At 39.0% G+C, this 20,497-nt stretch overlaps 2 protein-coding genes across 2 annotated transcripts in view; one reads left to right on the top strand and one right to left on the bottom strand.

The window, feature by feature from the left end:
* SDCCAG8 (SHH signaling and ciliogenesis regulator SDCCAG8) overlaps window positions 1-7,543 on the bottom strand; it is a 139,689-nt gene extending 132,146 nt beyond the window's left edge. Inside the window, 1 exon segment of the mRNA XM_081315960.1 lies at window positions 6,696-7,543. Coding sequence (XP_081172086.1) covers window positions 6,696-6,849 — 154 coding nt within the window. The 5' untranslated portion in view covers window positions 6,850-7,543.
* Window positions 7,544-10,849: 3,306 nt separating this feature from the next.
* Window positions 10,850-20,497, top strand: part of CEP170 (centrosomal protein 170) — a 97,083-nt gene continuing 87,435 nt past the window's right edge. Inside the window, 2 exon segments of the mRNA XM_081316125.1 lie at window positions 10,850-10,915; window positions 19,370-19,486. The gene's annotated coding sequence lies outside the window, so the exon portion shown is untranslated.

Raw genomic sequence — 20,497 nt, 5'->3', positions numbered from 1 at the left:
TCCCACATTTTTATGCCTTCATGTTGCAAATAAGTATTTAATAAATGATAGGATTTATAAATATGTTTATGTTATTTAATATTCAAACTACTAAAACCTTATTTTGCATCACACTAAGGTGTGCATATGGCTTTGTGTGGAGGATTGTTTGTTTCCAATATCAGGGTTATTTTCAGCTGTAATATTTTAATTAAGGTAGTCTTTAATTTACTATCATAACTGAGCCTGGCAAACATGATCTTAAGTTGTAAAGTAGTCATCACTTGACCATATTTGATTTTATGACCTTGTTTAAGGTGGTCAGTAAGCAAACAAAATGGTTGTTAAGCAAACACATTGTTCGCAAGAGGTGTTTTTTCTGGAAACCAGAAATAAAGGTTGGTTTCTAGAAAAAACAACATAAAACACAAGCACAATAAAATGTAGACCAGTTGCCGAGTGCCCAAAATGCAGTCACGTGACCATGAAGGGAGAGCAGATGTTGCAACATTGGAACTGGGGCATAAGTAGCTTTTGGGGATCCATCGTAACTTCAGTCACTAAGCAGCTGGTCGTAAATTGAGGACTAACTATAGATTATAAGATCAATGTTAAGAATTAATATCCATTTGACTTCACTGGACAACTTGCCTAACTTGCACACACAAATTTAGAAAATATGTGGTCCTTGAAGGCATTGACTCAACAGGACACAACCCTTTGATTCTTGGAGCAACTGAAGGTTACTTCATTTATTTCACAAAGGAGAATTAGAGCCCTGGTGTCAATACAATTAATTTCTAAGTATTCATTTTTTAAAAAGTAAATACCTTTGTATAAGAATAGAGGGATGTAAAGACCACTTTTACCTAGCTTATATATTACTTTATGGTCTTAAAAAAAGAAAAATAGGACGTATACTGATATACAGTAGAAGAGAACATATAAAGTTGCACCATCTCCAGTAGAAGAGTATATGTAAAGTTGCACCTATTGAATGCCAGGTCAATCTGCAATAAGGCTTCCCTTGTCAGTGATTGAATCACTGATGCGTGGACCAACCTGGCATTTTTACCAAAAACCTGGCTGGATCTGGACTTGGGGATACTTTTTCAGAGATATGCCCAATGGGGCTTCAGGTGTGGAACCAGCCCAGATTTTGGACAAAGGTGAGGTTGTGGTAATTGTCATCTGGGAATCCCTTATGGCTTTCAGTGGTGTTATATTACAGGTCACCAGATGTGAGACCCTGTTTATTAAGTTGGGCTCTAGGGTTCAGCTGGGACTGCTGCTGTTAAATTAACTTCCTCTTGCATAGCAACCTCCCTATCAGAGTTTCTTGACTCCATTTCTGTGCTAGTAGGAGAAGTCCTCCAGACTTATGGTTCTGCAGGACTTGGTGGAGCAATGGGCTAATGACTCCTTAAGTAACACCAGCTGCCTGCAATTAGTGCAGGTTCGCATCCCACCAGGCTCAAGGTTGACTCAGCCTTCCATCCTTCCGAGGTAGGTAAAATGAGGACCCAGATTTTTGGGGGCAATAAGCTGACTTTGTAATAATGCCGCTTGGGGTGTGTGTGTGAAAGCCCTAATAAGCAGGCATATACATAGAATGAAGGCTATTGCTAAGCACATTGATTTGTGCTTTAAATTGTAAGCCGCCCTGAGTCTTCGGAGAAGGGCGGGATATAAATGGGATTTTTAAAAAAATCTGCCCTTTCTAGGAATGGGTTCTGAGATGGCTTGGGAGTTCATGGCCACCCTGACGCCCATGGCTCTATCTCAGTCTGACATAGGACAGTGATTACACTCCAGATCTGGTGTTCGTACTGTGATCTGAAATTGAGAGAGCTCTTGGCGTCTCCCTTATCATACCCTGGTTTCTGTGGGATTCTCTAGTGCCATTTTCCACTTCTGGAAGACTGGACCCATTAGATCATGGGTGTCAAACTCGTGACATCACGTGATGTGTTGTGACGTATTGTGATTTTCCCCCCATTGCTGGCAATGGGGAGGGCATGGTTTTGGTGTGACACATCCGGCCTGTGGGCCAGCATTAGATGGTCTGCCTGTGGCAACTGATGGACCCTGATACATTTCAGAAGGAGCTGGAGGTTCTTTCTGTTATTCTGAGGCACAGTTCATTCAAAGTTTTATTTGTCACTTGGTACAATGGGCAGCTGAGATGTTGCATCAAAAAGTACCCACGTGAACTCTCCCCTCTCTGGGATCCTACTATTCCTCATGATTTAGAGGAGCTGAGGGAGATGAAACAAAAAGAGAGATATCTAGAACATTATTGGTGCTTAATTGAGGATAAATTCAATAAAAACACTAAATTAAGAGCCTACTTGTGATGGTAAGGGCAGCGAAATAGTAAAGAAGCAGTACTTTTTCACCCTTATTGCATTTCACTTATTAGCACCTCACAACTCTGTTTCAGGTGATGAGTCCTCTTAGGAAAGAGGGCCCTGGCAACCTTTTGCAAAGATGTGCGGAGGAATTTGCTCAGCTTCTGTCAGACAAAATCACTTGGCTTCACTTGCAGTTAAGATACTGCCTTGGTTGCAAGTCTCAAGGAGAGAACCAGGGTGGAGTCTTGTGCAGGTATTTGTGAATGGTTTGAAACTTGAGGAAGTGGACAGGTCCTTAAGAGAGTGAGTTCAGCCATCTGCTCTTTAGATCCATACGTCTTCTGGCTTGTGAAAGCATTGCGGGGGGGGGGGGGGGAGAGGGGTTATTATGTTAATATGTTCCAGCAGTGGTTAATTCTTCTTTGAATAATGGGGTTGTTCCTTCACCTTTTAAAGAGGACTTCCTCAAGAAACCATTGTTGGACACTACTATATTGGACAATTTTCATCCAGTATCCCTTTTTGGTGGACAGGGTGGCACTGCTCAATCTTCATGGTCCTCCTATACTCACAATTTCTTTTTAAGGAGAAGATGGCAGATGTGACTAGGAGGGTCTCTGCACAGCTTCAGACTGTGAATCTGTTGCACTATTTGCTGCTTTAATTATATATTTTGTAATTACTGTTTTTATATATTTTTATATGTTTTTTATATTTGTTTTTATATATTTGTTTTTATTTATTTTTGTATACTACTCAAGAGTCCATCTTGTGAGATGGGTGTCCATATGAGATCCTTAATGAAATATTATTTGTGTAAGCTGAATACATAATATTTTCCTGTTTGGAAAGGGATTCAGGTCTTAAAAATCTTATGAAAAAATGTTGCATGGTCAAAGATATAGGAATATACCTCACTCTCTATAGGAAGAGATATTTAGTTGTAATTTTAGTTGTAATTTTAAGTCAAGCTACAACTCTGAATCGTATGAATATCTACGTATTAGAGCAGTACCACACTTATTAGGTTTTCATTAAAACGGGTTTAATATTTATCCAAGACATAATTATGGATAAGTTCTGTATGTTGTACAACATAAAGCACAGGTGTCAAACTCACCACATCACATGATATATTGCGATGTCACGACTTTTTGCATTGCCAGAGCTGGGGTGGGTGCGGCTTCCACATGATGCAACCAGCCCGTGGGCCGGCGGTTTGACACCCCGGACATAAAGTATATGTGTGTAAGCAAGAAGCAGTATATGTCAGATGCCATTTGAATTTCCAATAACTATGCTAGACCTAATAGTGGCCCCAACAACAAATACGATCTGTTAGAATCCACAGTTGATTACAAAATATTGAGTTATATATGGAGAAATACCAAAAGAACAGAAATTCTCCATCATATAAAAGCTGATTGCTAAGCTGAAGTGATAAGCCAAAATTTACATACTTTGGGCAGGTGATGTGAATAAGAGTAGAAAAAATAATTATGCTTGTCATAAATAAGCACAAACAAGGGATAAGATGGATAGATCAAGAGATTATTCAAATGTCTTTGGTAGAGCTACAGTTTGTTAAAGCAGGGCCTTTCAACCAGTGGTACACGTACCACCTGTGGTACATTAGCACGTGGCAGGTGGTACGCAGCCCTGCCCAGCCAAGTGTAGTGGGGGAGGGAATGAGCCAGAACAGGCAAGACTTACTGTGAGAGTCCTCCAGAGCTGCAGAGTGGCTGGGGCGAGGCAAAGGCCCCCGGCTCACTTCCGGCTCACCCCCGATGAGAAAGGAGGAGGGGGGCTGAGACAGGAGAGGCTATAAAAAGAGGCAGTTTGGGTGGGAGAGGGAGAAAGAAAAAAAAAGCAGTCTTGGGAGGAGGCAGTGAACTCTAGCTGCACCGAAGGGAAAGGAGGAGGGTGGAGGGAGAGGACAGGAGATCAAGCAGGCCGGCCACGAGCTGATCTACAACTGCTGTGGCAGCCATCTGTGCTGGCAGCAGCAAAGAGGAAAGAAATGCAGCGGGGGAGGGGTCACCCTTAATGAGGAATGAAGAAAGGCAGCAATGAAGAAAGGCAGTATCGGCTGGAGGTGAGGCACAGAAGAGGGAGGGAGGGAGGGAGATGGAGAGTGGAAGGATTCTTATGTGCTTTTGTGACTTTGAAGTTCTGGCATTTGTGCAATGTGGGCTTTGTGTTCTTAAGGAGTATTTGGCAATTTCTATTTGGCTGATGGCTCTGTTAGCTTCTATTGCTCTGCTATTGTTAGATGTAAGTTTTGCTGCAAGGGATTTTGAAGTATTTTTCTCCTGAATGGATTTTGCCTGCAGCATTTCTTTACTTATGAATGGAGCCATTTGGGGAGGCTTCCTTAGCCAGCAGCCAGTACTTATTTACATTTTTTTTCTTCCTTAAGTGCTGGCTGCGCTCCTTAACTTTCCTTTCTAACCAGTAGCTAATTCTTAAAGGGGAATGCACCTTTTTAAGCTAGTTCCCTCAATGTCTTGTCTTTTCTGTCTCTGGAGGCTTTTCCTTGTTGAATATATGGAAGAGGGAAAATATGGTGTGGGGGGGTCAAATTCTTCCTTCAGGAGATGGGAATGAGAAAGAGGGAGGGAGGGAAGTCCCGCCTTAGCACTTGGCCACCAGCAGCCCTGCCATTGACTTTGCTTGTCAAAAGGTTGCAAAAGGGGATCATATGACCCTAGGACACTATGACCATCATAAATATGAATCAGTTGCCAAGCATCCAAATATAAATCACATGACCCTAGGCATGCTGCAATGGTTATAAGTGTGAACAATGGTCATAAGTCATTTCAGTGCAATTGCAACTTTGAACAGGTTTTTTTTGGTCAAGTTTTTGACACCTTGCTAGCTAGTACTCAAATATTGCCATATCCTAAAAGTGGTACAATCGGTGAAAAGGTTGAAAACCCCTGTGTTAAACACATACTGTATCAAGATGTAAGCGTATATCTGTATAGTTATCAAGAGCTGCATCTAACACATTAGCCCCTAGTTAATTATACCACCTACTTTTATCTGGTTTGAGCTTTAATACACTTGTCCTAATCTCTTCAATTACTACCCTCAATATTTCCACTGATTTAACTTATGTCTGATGAAAAAAAAAATAAAGCTACTAAGACTAATTTCATTGTGGAAAAAATAATTTAGCCTTTTTATACATATGGCACACCTTGAAGCTAGCTATTGCTTTCTGAAAGTCTCCAAGCTGACCAAAACTATTAAATGACCTACCAAAACACTGCCCCCCAAATTAGTGACTTATGTTCACACATCACATTAAACCATAACATGGCTTGCTTAGTTATTGGCTGCTGGTTGGAAGCAATTGAGCTTAGCATTACATGCAATTCCTGCTATTTTGACCTCCTGGCCAACCGTGGTATAATTCAATGAATTAATGAAACCAGTCAGTCATCCTAAGACAACTAATCTAAAAATATGTCAAATCATTCAGTAGAACCAGCAAGCCATGTAGTCCTTGCCCTTCTCCTGAACAGATCCTTTATCAGGCTGACCAGTGCGGGTTTTCAAATTAGACCAGGGGTAGGCAACCTCGGCTCTTTTATGACTCATGGACTTCAACTCCCAGAATTCCTGAGTCAGCATAGCTGACTCAGGAATTCTGGGAGTTGAAGTCCATGAGTCATAAAAGAGCCGAGGTTGCCTACCCCTGAATTAGACTAAGAATGATCCCCCCACTCCCCCCCCCCAAAAAAAATCAAATTCATTTCAGAGCGTCTGTCATTGAGCACATCCATCTGCCAAGAGTTTCACACTTCACCCAGTCGGGCAAATCAAGGGATGGGGGAAGACCTCCTCTTGCTTTTGAAGCCGTCGTCTCCGGGGAAAAAAACCAACACTATTCCAATAAAGCCTACGCTCTCTCCCCACGACCTATTTTTATTTTTATTTTATTTTAATTCCATTTATATCCCGCCCTTCTCCGAAGACTCAGGGCGGCTTACAAGCTTAGCAGTAGCCTTCATTCTATGTATATGCCTGCTTATTAGGGCTTTCACACACACACACCCCAAGCGGCATTATTACAAAGTCAGCTTAATTGCCCCCAACAATCTGGGTCCTCATTTTACCTACCTCGCAAGGATGGAAGGCTGAGTCAACCTTGAGCCTGGTGGGACTCGAACCTGCACTAATTGCAGGCAGCTGGTGTTACTTAAGGAGGCATTAGCCCACTGCTCCACCAAGGCTCTTGACCTAGCTAAGAAGCGGCTCCGGAAAAAAAACCAGTACAAAGCTAATAAGGTTGAGAAGCCCAAATTCAAACAGCCGTCGAAAACTGCCCTCCCGTCTTCTCTTCGTCCTCACCGCGTAAGCCTCGGTGATACCGCTCCAGGGACTGCGCCAAGTCCGATTCTCCTGTGGGATTCTGTGAATCCGGAGACTCGCCCCAACCGGACCCCGCCGGGCTGCACGCCGCAACTCTTCCGGCTATACCGGCCGTTTCTGGGACTCCCTCCATTGGGACGCGTGAGAAGTAACCCACTGCTAGGCTTTCTTCGCGAGCTGTCGGGCTCTGTAGTTCAACGCCGGTCCTTTCGCCGTGCGCGAAACAGCCGCGGCGACTAAGAAGCAACTACAACCCCCAGGGACCGCTTCGGGAAGTTCCGCTGAATCTCGCGGCTCGTTGCTTAGACAACCAAGAAACGGCGCTTCGCCGAATCCCGCTTTGAAGACCGCTTTATGCCCGCAGATAATCAAGTGACGTCCGTCGCGGGGCACGCGCTGCCTCGAATGTAAGAGACAGGCGGCTTCCTCTCGCGCCCGACATGCGACACGCCGTAACGCTCCTTCTACGTCGAGGGAAGTCTTTGCCGCGCTGCTTTCTGGGAATTGTTGTTTTGTGCGAGAACAATGTAAATACGGTGGGTTCGTTGGTTTCTGCGAAGAGGCCCGGGCTATTATAAACAACACGCGATTTTATTCTTTGGGAGGGGGGGGGGTGAAGGCAAGATGATAAAATTTTGTTTACTTTAAAGTGGGCGCGTTCTTTTCATTCTTATCCCGGACAAAGATGAGAGGAACAAAGCATTTTCATAAGAGAAACCATATTTGTCCTTTTCATATTCCGCAAGGAAAACGCCCCCCCCCAAAAAAAAGGAAGATTATATCCTTAAGTCTTTCGAAACCTTAACTAGTTCGTGCCATCAATAGAAAACACAGGAATAAATAACTTCCAAATTCCACCTTCTTCAGTCCGGAAAACGACGCTCGTGCAGCATGAATCGGCTTCTTCACGTTCTGGACGCGCCTGCGCATTGGCCTCGTCCTGAGGCAAATCCATTCTTTCTCTTCCCCCCCCCCCCGCTCCGCTTGTATATATTGCTCCCTGGGACGGCGCCTGCGCAGTAGCTTCCCCATGTTCCGCGCCGTTAGCCGCTTTATGGTAGGAATAACGTTAAAGCGGTTGCTACAGGCGGGACGACGTAGGCTGGCGGAGGGTCAGCGATCGCCCTTGATTTTCCCCTCCGCCCCGCGCGCCCTTGCTGTGGGAGAAGATGGTGGATCAGTGAGCCGGCGCTTCAGGCTTCCTGAAGGGGAGTGAGTAAGTGATGCTGCGGGATCCTTTGCCCGGGGCCGGGGGGGGGGGAAGGGTGTTTTTGCCCGGCAGCGAGCGAGCAAGCAACATATCCGAGGCGTCGTCTTGTTTCTTCGCGGTCCTTTGCTTGGCTCGGCAGCGATTTCCATCCTTTGGGCGGATCCACATGTCGTGCCGATGCTCCCAATTCATATGAATCGACCATAAAGCTCTTCTCCTGGCGTACTTTTTATTAGTAGCGACAATATTAGTACTGTCGTTGATTATCATTTTCCCGGCGCTGGTTGCCCCTGCTTCGTTCCCCACCCACCCTTGGTGGCTTGCCCGGGCTTCTGCTATTTCCTGGCCGCGGAAGGCTGTCCCTTTGGGAGTCAATCGAGGCGGCTGCTGCTGCTGCTGCTGCATGAATATGAGGGGGGATGGTCCAGATTGGATACAGATGGAGCTACTCCACCATCCGCTTCCTCTTTTGCCTCTCCTCCCTCCTTCGTGTGTGTTAGCCAGTCTTCCCCCGGGCGCTCTCTCGAGGGGAGGGGAGGCTTCCCCGCCCTCAGTCTCGGGCTCCTGGCTTCAGCCCCCGCCACGCTCCGGCAGCCCCCTCTGGAAAAGACGCGGCTAGATGGGTGGAGGGAAGGGGCGCCCGCTGCTTTGCTTGGCCGTTTTGTTCTGGGTCGGGTCGTCGTCTTCCCCCTTTCCCCCCCCTTTGCAAACTGTACCGTTTCTCCTTTGTTCGTTTAATTCCGATTAGTTTTGCGAGCTGTCGGGTTTCTCTTTTTAACGCATAAATGGAAGGGCGTGTGCATGATTTCTTTGGGGGGTGGGTGGGTGGGGAAAGATACTGCTTTCGCCTTGCTTTGTAGGTTGAACGTAAGCAGCCCTACCTCAAAAAGATGCATAGCTTTACACCTTAAAGAGATCCCTGTGGGAGATTTTCCACCCCCACCCCCCCCCCCGCTCCTGGATAACATCTGCGCCTGCATTATTCTTATATTTTTTTCCGCGTATAAAAGATTCCGGAAGGAAATGTTTATGGGTTCTTTGAAATGATTACAAAATATCTTTTGTCAAAGGCATCTTTTCAAATCGTTTAGGATGAATGCGCATGTAATGTAATATAGCTTAGAGCAGATTTCTGGAAAACGAAGTCTGCCAGTTGTTAAAATCAATGGAAACAATCTTAGCAGGTTTGAAATGCACAGTATATTACGAAAGAGATAGTTGCCCTCCAAAGGAAACAAATGATAGCTCTACAGATGAGTCTTTTGTGATCTCATCCACGAATTGTTTGGTACGGATGCTAGATAACAGGGGAAGGGCAGAATTTCTGTTCATAGCTGTACTTTTATATAGGTACTTTTTTATATTTGTATTCCAGCTAATCTGGTATCCAGCATTGGACAAAATCCTATGCATCCTAATTAGAAACTGCTTTAAAATGAGCTGGGGTGGTTGAGAGCGTGGTATTAGTGGGTAAGAAAGCTGAAAGATTTGTTAAGTGTCTGAAGTAGGGTAATTTTAAATAGGCGCTGCCAACACCACTTTCTGTCTCTACTACATTATGCTGCTTCACATTTTAAACAAGATGTGTCTTCCTATATTGACTGCTATTTTCAGCAGCAAGGGATCTTTTTAAGAATGTGATAAATTTACAGTTATCACACACCCTTGAAATCTTGTGTGAAAACACCATGGTATCCTTTCAATTAAGTTTACTGACTGGATTTACATGTCATACATAAGTTTGCAAAGTTTCAGAACATTCTGCTAAGCAACATGCAAATCACATTATGGCTTGGTATAATATGAAGTTAGGCAGTGTTTTGCTCTCCCCTTAGTTCATTGATTTTATACTATAATCCTTCTGTAAATATTTGGGTGAGATACTCATAATTATTTAAAACAAATGATAATTACTCTTTAGGAAAATTTCCTATTTTCAACTTAATCTTTTTTAAAAAAAACACCAACCTATTTCTTGGATGGTTAATAAAAGTTAATGCTGAATAATATTTGATGCTCAGAGGTTTAAGATGCTACAATGTGTGCAAGTTCAAAATTGTCAAACATTTTAAAACTATGGTTAAAGGTTAATGGTTTTGTTGAATGGTGCCTTTAGAGTTTTTCATTCAGTGAGCACAGTTACTTCTTCACCTGTACTGTACCGTATACTTAAAGGATTTTGTGATAGTCATAATATAGTATCTAGTAAACATTTTGACAGTAATGATTTATAGATTTAGTTATTCACTAATGTGTAAGTACAAAGCCTATATACATTGGTGATTTATTACCAGTGATAGCCAGATGATGCTATCTAATAATGAAATTTTCATTGAATTATCTAGTTGTCTAGTTGTCTAGCAGTTGTAAAAATCACACAAACTATATGCTGCTGAATTAGGTTCACAGATCTTAAAGGAGTCATGAAAAGTAGAAGCAGATGTGATAGTCTGCTCTTAATATACAGGATAAATAGATTAAATTAGATCGGTTTCTTTTAATTTTTCCATTTTATAATTACTCTTGGGGAAGAATGCATACTTTATAATTCCTAAAAGAGAAAGGTGATAATTTATTATTAATACAGTTTTTCTGTAAACAGATACTTAATTTGTAACCTTCAGCCAGTGAAATCCAATTTCCTGTTTTACTGAAAAATTATAAGGATGTAACAAATGCTTCAAATTTGAACTGAAATCAACATGTTTGAGGAAGCTTCTTTCACACTTGGAATGATTCCGTTTCAAAATATTTCTCACATGACTAAACGTCATGTTAGCGTAGACACAGGAATCAGTGTCTTTTGCACTTACTATGCTTTCAGTGGTGATAAGCTAAATCATATATTTTGAAGATGGAAAACACTGTATATAACGTATTTGTATATTTATCTAGCATGGAAGCAAGTTCCCAAGAAAGAAGTAAAGTTTTTGAGTAACCTTTCATGGAGTTGAGCTGAAACAAAAGTCCAAAACTTTCCAGAAAAAATGTATGTGAGTTAAATACTAGTTTAAAAGTTTCATCTTTAGATCATAAAATAGTGGTATTTGATTTTGATGTTATTACTATAAGAGCAGTAAAAATATTGCTGTTATTCTATATTGTTATACATAGATACCCATTATGCTGTTTCCCTTTCAAAATAGGTTTTGTTAAGAAAAAGAATAATAAAGAGAAAAATGGAAAAAAACGGTAACACTTAGCTTCTTCATCCATTTTTGCAACTTTAATAAATATTTTTTGATACAGATTTCATCTACTTGCTCTGATTTTTAGCTATGTGTAATTTGCCTCACAGTAGAACTTTGGACTTCGATAATTAACATTTTAAGAACCATACTCCTTGTTGCATTTAAATTAATGTTTATTCCAGATTATTGGATTGTCATCTCTTAATACAACATAATATTCATATAAAAATATACAAACATTCATATCCCAACCAACACACTTCTAATATCACTCCAAACATTCCTTATAAGTTAACTTAAAAAGCCAGAGGACAATGTCTACTCTCTCAGCAGTAAATTGTTAGGTGAGAATTCCATTTGTTATCATATATGCTTTACTTTTGCCGTATATTACTTTTCCACGTTCAACAACCCACCTTCTTAATGCAAAATAGCCTTGGTGGAGCAGTGGGCTAATGCCTCCTTAAGTAACACCAGCTGCCTGCAATTAGTGCAGGTTCGCGTCCCACCAGGCTCAAGGTTGACTCAGCCTTCCATCCTTCCGAGGTAGGTAAAATGAGGACCCAGATTGTTGGGGGCAATAAGCTGACTTTGTAATAATGCCGCTTGGGGGGGGGCGAAAGCCCTAATAAGCAGGCATATACATAGAATGAAGGCTATTGCTAAGCACATTGATTTGTGCTTTAGATTGTAAGCTGCCCTGAGTCTTCGAAGAAGGGTGGGATATAAATGGGATTAAATAAAAAATAAATATATTCCATAATTCAAGCCTATTCATTGAACAATGATTGATTCCCCCCAAATCAATCTATTTTTCATTTACCTGCTCTGGAACAAAAATCAAGTCTGTATATCCCTGCCAGGCATAAAGTTGTATTGACTTCCCAAATTTTGCTCATGTCAGCTGTTGTGCGTTTTCAATCAGAATTCTTTCAAATACTTTCTCAAGCTCATTCAACAGACTAAACAGTTTTCAATTTACTTTTGCCACCTTCCCTTTGTATGGTCAAATAATATTGGTATTTTTCCAACAGTCAGGCACAGATGCAGTGTTCACAGTTTAACCTTTCTTTAGTTCTAGCAACTATTTTCACAACCATTTTGGTTTTCAACCTTCTTGCTATATTTGTTATTTCCTTTTCATTATTTTTTCTTGAAAAGTAACATGCAGCATTTGTTTCAATCCCACTTTTTAATATATCTTTATTATTACAACACAGGTCTCTAAAATCCTCTTTCCAGAGTACTCTCACTTCAGTTTCATTCTGAATCCTTTGATGACTTTAGTTTTTAATTCCCTTCAGATTGCTACAGACCCCTTATTTATCTCTTCTTAGCAACTTCCAACATTTTTATTTCTGTCAAAATTATTTTACATTTTGTGACTCTCTTGACTGTCCCTAGCTCTTTTTGACTATATTATCTGCAATTATATTGTTCCATTGTACATACTATAAAATATCTTTCAACTTAATAAAATACCTTTCAACTTAATTTTTAGCATTAATTCTGTCATATACTTTTTCTCATTCATAGGCTCATTAACTTCATTATTCAACTAAGCATTCTTTTTTAATGTTTCCATTAGGAAAACTTTGCAGCGTGAAATGATTTGTTGAATTATAGTTTAATGCATAGTTTGTGCTTAGTTAAGTATCTATTATAATGTTTAACATGGCATCAAACTGGACTAATGGTTAGGTTAAAGCAGCTACCAGTCCTCTAAGGCAGAAATGTGTATTGGGATGGTTGCAAGGCATGCAATTCAATACTTCCAATGTTGCAGAGTCAGAAATAGGAACATGGTTATTTCAGTGTGTCTCACATAGTAGCACAACATATACTTTTTTTGCTGCTAGTTATTGCCCAAGCGAAACATAAACTCCAGAGATCCAGGTGCAAAGGGTATAGCCATTATAAGGCACAAAGGGGAAAGTAATAAGCCGAGGTTATAATTTTAACATTATCAGAGTCCCTTGATCAGTAATTGGCTTAACTGACCATGATTTCATCAATAGGAGGAAGATAACCCTAGTCTCCATTAATAAAATAGTCATAAATTAGTGTGCTCCAAAGATAAGTAGCAGAACAAGGTAACCAAAACAAATGGAATCTGTGAAGAATAGCATAAAAATTGTTCTAAACAAATAGACTTTGTCCAATTTATTTTCAGGGCAGGGTTTTCCCACAGGACCACATTTTGAAAAATTCTGGCAGGCTGAAAAAAGCCAAAATAGTTGAGAAATGCTAAGTTTCTTGATCCAACATGACTGTTGCATCAGTTTTGTTTTTATTCCTGGAAGTGTAAAAAGCACAAAGTGTTTTAACCTTAGTTATGTACACATTTTTGTGTATCACAAATGCATGGAGTAGCCTTCTAAAAGGAATATTATACATACTGTACAGTAATTTCAAATAGGTGGGAGGAAAATAAATTGCATATGGCACAATCCTTAATGCAAGTAAGTGCTTATTATTGTTTGGAAATCCTAAAAGTGGATTGTTGAAAATTTTGCTTGGATACCGATCAAAAGACCAGATTTGGCAAAAATGCATTGAAGTATTGTGGTTAGCAATAAGCTGTACTTACTTGAGTGAAGTGGTTTGAACATCAGTCTAAAGTACAATGTTAGGATTTTGGATTTTTTTGATAGCATGCTTATATTAGTCCAGTTAATGAAATTGTGGTTTTCTGCAATTTATGTAGTTATTGGTGAGCCTGGCAAGTATCTCTCAGCAGGATCAGTGGTGGTTCCCTCCTTCAAACTTGGAACTGGAAAGAAAACTTGAATAGGCCTCTTCTGCAAGCACTAGATTTCTGTCAGGTTCTAAACTGGAAACTTGTTCTGATATTTAGCTTCTAAAATTTAGCTTCTTGTTCTGATTTTAGCTCCTTAACAATACAACTGTTAAATTGTATTGCAGTTTTTAAAAGAAAAACAAGTATATAGAAACAAATTAAAACAAAATAGTGATTTTTGAATTAATGCGCTCACAAATGCCCATGGAGTAGTATCCATAGCATGTTCTCAAAATTTTTAAAGTGCCCTCTGTCCAAGGCAAGCATAATACAGTGTTGCAAAGAGAACAAACTTTCATAAATAGCCACATAGTGACAAAATAATTCCATTTATCGTTGTACTACATCATTATATTACATATTACGTATCATATATATTGTGAATTGACAAAAAGTATCAAAAAAGGAAACCATGACCAATTATCTTTGTCCACTCTTTAGCATATGGTATTCAGTTAATGGGGGAAGTTTAGATTTCTAGTTTCTTGGGCTTATAACAATTTAATCTAGATTCTGTGGTTTAGTTCATACACCTTGCCTAACCGTAAATGTTGGCAGATTAAAATTACTGTTTTCATATAGTGCTCTTTAGCCAATTTTTTTTTTAAAAAAATCACTGTATTATGGCTTAGTTTGACTCTCCAGATATTTGAACATCCATAATAGGTTATAATTGTTGTTAGTCCAATTCTGAAAAACTGCTTGCTTCACAAGTGGTGCGTGTGTGTGTCTATATATATATATATATATATATGTGTGTGTGTGTGTGTGTGTGTGTGTGTGTGTGTGTGTGTGTGTGTTTAAAAAAGCATTTGGAGAAACTGAGTTTTTTAAAATGCACATTGAATAATGCAATCTATATGAATTTAAGCAATAATATTTTCATCTGTAAGTCTCTATATCCACTGACATACTGTGTCTAAAGATAATCAGATTATTGAGTTCAGGTGGTACCTTACAATGAATCTGAATAGAAGAGCTTCTTTTACTTGCTAACATTAAATGGTTAATCACAGAGTAGATCAGAAGGATAAACCAGACAAATCCCAGGAGAGGAGAACTAAATCCTGTTACAAAGGATTCATAGGTGATCAGTCAAAAGCACATATGCAGTCTTAAATCAAAATGGCTTGTCTAACAACTAGTTGATCCATATGATTTCCCATGAAACCTGATTTCCAAGAATTTCCCCTCCCAATATATTCTTAGTCAAGTGAGTGACATGAGGCCCATAGAAAATCTAGAATGGTGACAGAAATGGCAAAATCCTAATTCAGACTTGATATGCTATATCCAGAATGAATCTGCCATAGAATTTATTACTTTTAATTATCAGATTAGATCTGATGTAACCCTATTGTTATACATTGAGTTAGCAATAAATCCCAATAATTTTTTTTTAATTTTAATTCCATTTATATCCCGCCCTTCTCCGAAGACTCAGGGCGGCTTACAAGCTTAGCAGTAGCCTTCATTCTATGTATATGCCTGCTTATTAGGGCTTTCACACACACCCCCAAGCGGCATTATTACAAAGTCAGCTTAATTGCCCCAACAATCTGGTTCCTCATTTATAATAATAATATTTATTAATAATAATAATAATAATAATAATAATAATAATAATAATCATTAATAATCATTAATAATAATAATACATTATTGTTAAGTTTTTTATTTCCCCTCTAAAAGATTTTAGTTTGTTTTTCAGTTGAATTGTACAGGTTATAGGTTATATTAAAGGTGGGGAAAATTCTGAAGTGATTTATCTTGGTCAGATTTTTTTTACATCTCAAAAGCCTGGCATTTTAATGGGTGTGTAAACTTTTTATATCCACTGTATATTCCTTGTTTGGACCTTATGCTTGAAATGCATTGTAAAAAGTATAGAGATCAAATCCACAATTCAATATTCCTAAATATTATCCAGAAAGCCAATATAGAATACTGCAAAAACAATCTATGTTTCATGTGATTTAAAAGCCAGGTTCTTCACCCAAAAAAGTATTTTTCAGATATATTGGATTTCCCAGTGGAAATTCAGAAAAGGTTGACTGTCATCGTTTTTATACTGGAGATATAATAAATGTGAAGGAACATTAGTGCTCACGCTTTTGGGATGCCCATTCCTTACCTAATCAATGATATTAATATATAATTAGTGATATTATCAATGTGGAGGTTCTTGCAAGAAGAATAGGATATTAATATATTACATTAGTTTCCAAAATTTGTAATTTATTATATGAGCAACCTCACATCATGTCTGGAGTATCATGAAAAAGGTGATTATTCCTGAAACGTTATGTACATATTAGCTAAGTGAAATTTGTCATCTCTGTGCCTTTAAAAAAGCTTTGTATTGAAGGAGAGGCATTATAAACCCAAATGATGTGTTGTCGTTTGTTTAAAAGTAGAATTGTAATTAATTGTATAAATATAATAACACTATTTTGATGTAGAAAAGAAATGAAAATGAAATATTAATTATACTTTGGGTTTTTCTTCTTATTTTTAGTGGGGGGTTTTAGCTTGTATTGTTTAGAGTTTTGTATATGGAGGTTTTTAACATAAATTTAACATTAAATTTGTAAGTTTTATTTTTTGTTGGAAAAAAATTGAATAAAATCATATTATTTTAAAAAGTAATAGTGGCTCTTGTTGAAGCCAGTTTGAGCCAAGAACTGCAAGCCAAGTCAACGGAAGCAAACCTTGCCCCACAAGTCAGTTCTAGGAAGTAAGAAACAAAAGAGTGGCACCACTGCTTCTAGAAGTCTGGTAGCCCAGTAAGCAGTGACTCCCCTTTCCCTCACTTTTATGAAGATGAGTTGGAATAACAAAATGCTACCTTCTGTCCACTCTCCCCCATTACTACTCACACTACCATGGCAGAAATATACAGTCTGAATTAATGACTTTCCAGAGACATCCCCTCCCAACAAATGACATTGGCATCAAGCAAGCATGCCCCTCCAGTGGCACAAAACAATATTCATATTGTCTCATTTCCAAGCACTAACTGGGCAGAGAATCTGTTTTAAAACCTGAACAGCAGAAGATTGAATCACTAGAGATTTCCAACATTAGGGATCTTTTGGCAGCCTCCACAGCACTACAGAAAGAGGACACTAGCTCCTCACCAAAAATGTTTCTCAATCTCCTAGGTCCAATTCCTAATAACTAATGGGAGAACTAAGGAGCGCTCATCAGGATGTTTTACCAGAGGGAGACCAGACCAAATATAAAGATTTGCAGAAGTCCATATCATTTGCTAACTGCCAATTCTTTCATCAATTCAATTTCATCATGAGTTGGATCCTCTCTTTGATCATTTGCTTTGTGGCATTGATTGAAGTACAAAATAACTGAGCCAATTTGCATAGTTTGGAGCTTCTTGGGAATAGGAATATTGGCTTGGTTGACACCTTAACTCCACAACAGTATTTGTTCTTCTCATGACAGGTTACTTAAACAACTAATCAGTTTTTGCTCAGAGATAGCAGCTGAATACTCAGAATGCATATTGTGTTTACATGAACTCTGTCTTGCTAAGAGCTGATCTGTCATTAGGGAGTGTAAATTGTTATCTGCTTCATTGTTTTGTTTGGTTGCTTCTTGGTTCTTGCTACTCATACATTTAACAGCTGGCTCTTTTGCCCCCAACAGTAATGAACTGATATTTTTATCTCTAAATTCACTGACTGGATAAATTTTAAAAGCACTCAGGAAGGATTCATTTTCAGTAACACTTGCAGAATTACATTTGTTATATCTGCTTGAATGAATCAACATTTTATTCCTTTCTGTCTCATGAAACAGTTACGTTACTTTAATAAATTGCAGTTGGTGACAGAATAAAGAGGGACTATTTTAACATCATTATGCGCACCATCTCTTACGTAGCTTGATAAACATGTAAGTGACCTCAGTTATTTGGATAGCCTGAGTTATCTCCGGTCCTTTTTACTTTGATCTCTACAATGATTCAGCTGTCATAAAAAGTGTTGTCACTTCTTGGTCAAGTTGGCTGCTTAAGCTGTGCTATGACATAGCAAAGCTACAGAGAAGCATTAAGAAATCTTTCATTATCTTCACCTTAGTCACTTAGTCAGTTGCTCAGAAATGGCTTTCACTATCTGAACCTTCAGGATATTGTCCAATCAAGATATTCCATAATTCTATTTAATCTTTATATTAAATAGTTAATCCCTGGTACACATAATTCTTGCTCTACAAGTTCTCTAACTTCTACAATTGGTGCATTTCCCCCAAAAGGTATCTTTTTTTTCATCTTTCAACCTGGTAGAAGAATGTTTGGCTAATATTTAGAGTGTACTTCAGTGTCATGGCTTCACATTAATTTAATGTAAACAGCAACTGCTCCCATTCACTTTTGATTCACTTATGCCAAGAGGGCATTGATTTTTAGTTGCATGGTTACCTTTACTGTATTCACATGAGTTGAACTTATGTCTCTATTTCTTCTTTCCGTGGTATATGGTAGGCTGCATTTGTATAGTCAAATCAGCAGTGCATGCAATACAATGAGAAATGTAATCTATCATTCATTATTATCCAAATAAGCCAATTTTTATTCCTATTTCTAAGAATGTCTATAGATACTGTATGTGGGAACCTGAAGGTATTTCTATAAATGAAGATGGTGCTGGAAGCTGGAGCCTTTCCCCCCAAGATTTATTTTTCTTTTTGTGTTCTGTAAACATAGCACTAAATTATTTCCTTGAAACCTAGAACAGCTGTGACATATTCTCACACACTGTTTTCAGGCTAGCAGAGAGATTGTAGGAACTAGTCCAGAGGAGAGTGTTACAGTTACCAATCAAAAATTTAGGGTCAAAATTATGGGGAAGGGACCAGGTTTCATAAAAGTTGGTTAGCTTACAGAACAGGTTAAGGTAGTTGTAGTTTCCTGCAAGTAACCATATGGCAGAGCTGGGCAGGAATTTTACATGCTAAGTCAGTGATTTGCGTGGTTTTGATTTAGTATGCAGAATTATGTTTACAAGCAATTCTAATTGGCAAACTATTTTTGTATAACTTAGTATGTGAATCCAGTCTGTGATTAAGGAAACAACAGCACAGAACAAGGGAAGATAGGATCTAGCAGTAAGCAGAACAGCTTACTGCTGGCTGGACCTGAAGTATCTTTGCATGATTGCACTGCAAGGAATATCTTAAATGAAGCACAAATCTTTGTCCCTAATTATTCTATTAAAAAACCTGGAAATAAAAAGGTTACCTACATGAATGCCTACAAAGTGCATTAGGCTTTAGAAGACGAACTATAACCTGATTTCAGTAATGTCTGAGAGATAGTGAAGCATGGTAAGTAAGAGATTATTGTTGTATTCTGGTCTGCTTGTCAAGCAGCCTCACCTCTGCTGAAAAATCAAGCAAAATAGATATGACTTCTGGGATCCTATTCTTCTAGATCAGGGGTGTCAAACTGCCGGCCCGCGGGCTAGTTGCATCATACGGAAGCCGCGCCCACCACAGCTCTGGCAATGCGAAAAAAGTCATGATACGTCGCGACACGTCACGTGACATGGTGAGTTTGACACCTGCGTTCTAGACCAGCAGGCTCTATAGGAACTGCAATTTGACCACTTTTTCTTGATCAGTGACACAATAATGGCTGACATGACAACATGTTTCGTAGATTAGCAATTCAAATTAAGATCTGAATTGTTCACATCAATATTTAACTCAAATACTGGCAGAGTATCTGTAGATCATTCTAAACAGGGTAATATCCTTTATTTTTAGTTGGAATCAGAAATACAGAATTCTGATTCTAGATCATAAATCTGGTACTGATAATTTTTCATCTGTTGCATCTCTGTTTGCGATATTTTTTTTCTCTATAAACCAGCACTAAACAATGTAGCATCTGAAATGATAACATTTGTTTCCTCACTAAAAGAGCTGTGGTGGCACAGTGGGTAGAATGAAGTACTACAGGCTATTGCTACTGACTACCAGCTGCCAGCAGTTCGGCAGTTCAGTTCTTACCAGCTCAAGGTTGACTCAGAACTTCCATCCTTCCGAGGTCTCCAGATTGTTGGGGGCAATAGGCTGCCTCTGTAAACTGCTTAGAGAGGGCTGTAAAGCTCTGTGAAGCAGCATATAAGTCTAAGTGCTATTGCTATTGCTTTCAGAATGAGTCTATGGATTAGGGCAGCTACTAAATATTCTTAAATAATTTCACACATTTATATTTGCAAAAATATTTTTGGTTTCTGGCCAGTAATTGCCAGATTGACATTCAAGTTGAAAATTATTAAACGACCATATAAATAAATACCACATGAAAATGATCATTTAATCAGTTAAAAGCAGAGACTAAGATAGACATTATCAGAAGAATCTTAAAACTGTCAATGAAATTTCAGGATAAAACTTAAAAAGTAAAATAGGACTACCAGATCTCAGCTGTAAAAATCCAGGTGCTCAGTAGATGGGAGCAAAGAGAGACACTTTGTTCCCATCAGCAGGCATCCAGATTTTGGCATCACAGATCTAGTAGCCCTGCTTAAAATATATGGTTGGCCTACAAATT

Source organism: Vipera berus (genome assembly GCF_964194415.1).
Source record: "Vipera berus genome assembly, chromosome: 1".
NCBI lineage: Eukaryota > Metazoa > Chordata > Lepidosauria > Squamata > Viperidae > Vipera > Vipera berus.
Note: the sequence above shows the minus strand (reverse complement) of the source record. Positions and strands in the feature narration are given on the sequence as shown.